Raw genomic sequence first — 5,133 nt, 5'->3', positions numbered from 1 at the left:
TCTTCTTTTCGATCAACGACGCCCTTTGCGGGTTTTTGCCAATCGACCTCTCTCATTTCTCTTCTCACCATCACCTTATAGTGCTCTTTACGAGTTTTCACTAACAAGACTCTCTCATTTTTCATTTCTCTGCTTACCATCGCCTCATGGTGCCCGTGTGGGTTTTCACCAATAAGACTCTCATTTTATTTCTCTCATTTTGATTGCATCGGATCCAAACAACTGCATTTTCTGATTTTGAAAACCTTTCGCCGATTTATCGGAAGGAGTTGAACAAGGTTTGGGGTAAAAGAATTTGGATTGAATTACAACTTTGGAACCGTTCAGGCGGGATCATCGCCGAACCATTATGAAATCTGCCCCAGTTTCACTTTTTGGAGAACTTTGAATTTTTATTTTAGTATGACTGAACCCCCGAGAGAGGCTGCCTACGTATCCTTCGGAATCAAGTCAAACGTAGTTTAGGAAAACATTTTTTTTTCGAGTTCCAAAGAGGGTAGTGAAAGAAAAGTAACTAGCTCAAAGAGTTAGCAAAAGGATTGGAGTGTTTGGGATAGCGAGAATGAAAGCCTTCGTCATCCCAATCGGATAGTGCTATTACTGTAGAAAGACTAGACATAGTACCTTTTGACCGTGTCAGCGTTCACAACTGCCTCGGGATCATTTCCTTCGATATCTCCCAAGTACAATGCTCCTATGGGCAATATCTTTCTGATGATGTATGAGCCTTTCCAATTGGGAGCAAATTTCCCTTTTGCTTCCTGATGATGGGGAAGAATATGCCTTAGAACGAGTTGCCCCACTTCAAAGTTTCTAGGCCACACTTTCTTGTTGTAAACACGGGTCATTCTTTGTTGGTACAACTGCCCGTGGCAGATTGCGGCCATTCGCTTCTCATCAATCAGGGTTAACTGCTCCAGGAGGGTTTTGACCCACTCACTGTCTTCAATTTTAGCTTCAACAATGGTCCGGAGAGAAGGGATTTCAACCTCCACGGGAATTACGGCTTCAGTGCCATAAACCAAAAGATGTGGGGTTGATCTAATCGATGTGCGCACCGTAGTGCGATATCCCAACAATGCAAAAGGAAACTTTTCATGCCACTGCCTGGAACTTTGGATCATCTTTCTCAAAATCTTTTTGATGTTCTTGTTTGCTGTTTCGACAGCACCATTGGCTTTAGGACGATAAGGAGTAGAGTTCTGATGCGTTATATTGAATTGCTCACATATCTCTCCCATCAAATGACTATTCAAGTTTGCAGTATTGTTTGTGATAATAGTTGCAGGGATGCCAAAATGGCAAATAAGATTGGAGTGCACGAAATCTACCAAAGGTTTCTTGGTGATGGATTTGAGAGTGATTGCTTCAACCCATTTAGTAAAATAGTCGATGGCGACCAATATGAATCTATGCCCATTTGAGGCTTTTGGCTCGATTGGCCCAATGACGTCCATGCCCCAGGTGACGAATGGCCAAGGTGCTGACATAGGATGCAGTTCTGTGGGCGGTGCATGAATCAAATCCCTATGCACCTGACACTGATGACACTTCCGAACAAAACTAAAACAGTCTTTTTCCATGGTCATCCAATAATAGCCCGCTCGGAGGATTTTCTTTTCCAAAACATACCCGTTCATGTGGGGTCCGCACATTATTGCGTGTACTTCATACATGATTCTTCCAGCTTCTTCGGCGTCAACACATCTTAACAAGTTGAGGTTCGGGGTCCTTTTGTACAAGACATCACCACTCAAAAAGAAACCACTTGCATGTCGTCTAATGGTTCTCTTTTGGTCCCCACTGGCCTTCTCGAGGTATTCTTTGGTTTTCAAAAATCTTTTGATGTCATGATACCATGGCTGAATATTTGGCTCTGCCTCAACCGTATTACAGTAGCCATGCCTTTCCCTGATTTGGATTTCCAAGGGATTAATGTGGGCATTGCTTGGGTATGGCAGCATCGAGGCCAACGTAGCAAACCCATCGGCCAGTTCATTATGGCAACGAGGGATGTACCTGAACTCTATTGACTTGAATCGCTTGCCAAGATCTTCCACATGTTGCCTATAAGGAATAAGCTTGACATCTCGGGTTTCCCATTCTCCTTGAGCTTGTCGGATAATCAGATCCAAATCTCCCATGATTAAGAACTCTTCGACATCTTGGTCGATTGCCATATTCATACCTATAATGCAGGATTCATACTCGGTGGTGTTGTTTGTGCAGAAAAACCAAAGCCAGACCGTGGCTGGCTAATGCTGGCCGGTGGGTGAGATCAAAATTGCCCCAATTTCAACACCTTTTGCGTTTACTGCCCCATCAAAGAACATTTTCCAAACATGAGTGTCTTCAGATATTGCTTCAACCGAATTTACCTATTCATCTGGGAAATAGGTACTCAAAGGTTGGTATTCATCATCAACCGGGTTCTCAGCCAAATGATCTGCTAACGCCTGGTCTTTCATTGCCGTGCGAGTGACATAGACTATGTCAAACTCTGTGAGAAAGATCTGCCACTTTGCTAATCTCCCAGTGGGCATTGGTTTCTGAAATATGTATTTTAAAGGATCCAACCTAGTTATGAGGTAAGTGGTGTAAGCTTGCAAATAATGCCTCAGCTTCTGAGCGACCCAAGTTAAACCGCAACAAGTTCTCTCCAATAAAGTGTACTTGGCTTCATAACTGGTGAACTTCTTGCTCAGATAGTAAATGGCCTGCTCTTTCTTTCCGGTCACATCATGTTGCCCGAGGACATAGCCGAAAGAATTTTCTAAGACTGTCAGATACAAGAACAGAGGCCTCCCTGGCACAGGTGGGACCAATACCGGCGGATGCGACAGATATTCTTTGATTTTATCAAAAGCCTTTTGGCACTCATTTGTCCATTTGATTGCCGCATATTTCTTCAGCAATTTGAATATGGGTTCACACATGGATGTCAACTGAGCAATGAATTGGCTGATGTAGTTTAATCTTCCCAACAAACTCATAACATCTTTCTTGGTTCTTGGAGGAGGCAAATCTCGAATAGACTTTATCTTTGCTGGGTCCAACTCGATGCCCCTCCGACTGACTATGAATCCCAAAAGTTTGCCGAATGGTACCCCAAATGCACATTTGGCTGGGTTCAACTTCAAATCATATTTGCGCAACCGCTCAAAAATATTTCTCAAGTCCCAAACGCGGTCGTCCTGAGTTTTAGATTTGATGATTACATCGTCCACATACACCTCTATCTCTTGGTACATCATATCATGAAAAATGGCAGTCATGGCTCTCATGTAGGTTGCCCCGGCATTCTTCAGACCAAATGGAATGACTCTGTAACAGTATGTACCCCAAAGTATGGTAAAAGCTGTCTTTTCTGCATCTTCTTCATCCATCAACACCTGGTGATATCCTGCGTAACACTCCACGAAGGACTGTATCTCATGTTTGGCGCAGTTATCAACAAGGATGTGGATGTTCGGCAATGCAAAGTTATCTTTGGGACTTGCCATACACACTCAAATTTTCCCGTCCTTCTTTGGCACTAGAACTACATTGGCTAACCATGTGGTGTATCGAACCACTCGGATCATCCCCGCTTTCAACTATTTTGTGACCTCTTCTTTAATTTTGTCACTGATATCGATTTTAAACTTTCTTTGCTTCTGCTGGACAGGGGGACAATGGGGGTAAGTTGGCAACTTATGAACCACCAAATCAACACTTAGTCCTGGCATGTCATCGTATGACCAAGCAAACACATCTTTGAACTCAAACAAGAGTTGGATCAATGCGTCCCGAGTTTTCTCATCTGTGTGAATGCTTATCTTGGTTTCCTTGATTTCTTCAGAAATACCCAAATTAACCGGCTTAGTATCATTTAAGTTCGGCTTAGGTTTATTCTCAAACTGTTCCAATTCTCAATTTATTTCCCTAAAAGCCTCTTTTTCATCATATTCTGGTTCTTGGTTCATTACTTCACATTTAGACAGTGTGTTTGGATCTGGACATGAAGTCCGCAAGCATGTTATGTTATTTAAAGCCGCATTATTAGAACTAAAAGAAGAAATAAAAGAGAAAAATAACCAAATCAGAAAGAATAAAGAAAGATTAACGATGAAATATTGATTTCATTTCATAGAATTTGAAGATAACAGGGTTTACATTGGAAATTAAAAGATAGGAAACTAAAGAAAACATCTGAGTTACACCCTGGAATAACTCGTGATGCAGAAAAAGTGGCAAGACAGGTCTACCGGGACTCCCTCCTGATTGGGAATGGCGTAGCCTTCCAATTCTGCAGTTTGGAATTAGGTCCCATATACAGCACCTCAGCGGTGCTTGAGCCTTCCCCTGGTTGAACCATGTGGTCTTCATACAGTATCTTCCTCATGGCCCCATAGATTTCTTCGATTTCTTCGGCCGTAAAGGCCTTATCCTCCTCTTCCTCATTGTATTTCGGCTTGACAAACGTTCTGTATAGATGCGACACCGGCTGAGGCAAGACCCAACCATAATTCTTTCTATCATCTGCCTATCTTACATTAGCTGGAGTAGGCTGAGCCTACCCCAAAGAACTTTTCACTGGCGGGCGGGGTGATAGGTTCAGCTATTCCTTGCAACGATTTACCAAGCCCTTTCCCAAGTTTGTAGTCGTGCCTGATCATTTCTTTGGCCACCATGATTGATGCATTAGAAAGGAAGGGTTGAGGACAAGGTTTTCCTTTTTCGCACTCATCAGCGACCACGATTTCAATGGCCTGATAGACTATGTGCTCACTTCCTTCTCTTGCTTCAAGACATGGGATTGACGGGTCCCGATAAATCAATTGCTCATCTTCCCTGTGAACCACAATCTCCTGATCCTTATGTTTGAACTTCACCATCTGGTAGAGAGTAGAAGGCACAGCCCCCGCTGCATGAATCCACGGCCTTCCCAAGAGAAAATTGTAGGACGTGTCTGTAAGCACGTGATTTTTGCTCAATATGAGAATTACTCCCAAAAAATTCAAAAATAAAATAATTTTCCGTGGTGTGCAATTTTGTGATATTTTTGAATAATTATTTGTATTTTGTCTGTGCATATTTATTTGTTAAATTAATAAAAATACAAAAATATATCGCATTTTGCATGTAGGATTT

The 5,133-nt window shown here is 42.3% G+C and overlaps 1 protein-coding gene across 1 annotated transcript; it reads right to left on the bottom strand.

Annotated features, from left to right (window-relative positions):
• Positions 1–611: 611 nt before the first annotated feature.
• On the bottom strand, positions 612–4,877 carry LOC138890009 (uncharacterized). Its single transcript, XM_070173359.1, has 5 exons — positions 4,622–4,877; positions 3,219–3,403; positions 2,674–2,945; positions 1,675–2,067; positions 612–1,107 (listed from the first exon to the last, which is right to left on the bottom strand). Exons 1-5 carry the CDS (start codon positions 4,875–4,877, stop codon positions 612–614), a joined length of 1,602 nt encoding a protein of 533 aa, XP_070029460.1.
• Between the last annotated feature and the right edge of the window lie 256 nt (positions 4,878–5,133).

The sequence above is a fragment of the Nicotiana sylvestris genome, chromosome 4 (genome assembly GCF_000393655.2).
Source record: "Nicotiana sylvestris chromosome 4, ASM39365v2, whole genome shotgun sequence".
Taxonomy (NCBI): domain Eukaryota; kingdom Viridiplantae; phylum Streptophyta; class Magnoliopsida; order Solanales; family Solanaceae; genus Nicotiana; species Nicotiana sylvestris.
The sequence above is the reverse complement of the archived record's forward strand: the minus strand, read 5'-3'. Positions and strand labels throughout refer to the sequence as shown.

What these genes read in the sequence shown, in the direction of transcription:
- LOC138890009 (XM_070173359.1), bottom strand. Translation starts at nt 4,877, where the DNA reads ATGGTGAAGTTCAAACATAAGGATCAGGAGATTGTGGTTCACAGGGAA. An exon ending in CAAACTTGGGAAAGGGCTTG is followed by an intron (nt 3,404 to 4,621) that starts GTAAATCGTTGC and finishes AGTGTTACGCAG; the next exon opens with GATATCACCAGGTGTTGATG. An exon ending in GAAGAAGCTGGAAGAATCAT is followed by an intron (nt 1,108 to 1,674) that starts GTATGAAGTACA and finishes CCAAAGTTCCAG; the next exon opens with GCAGTGGCATGAAAAGTTTC.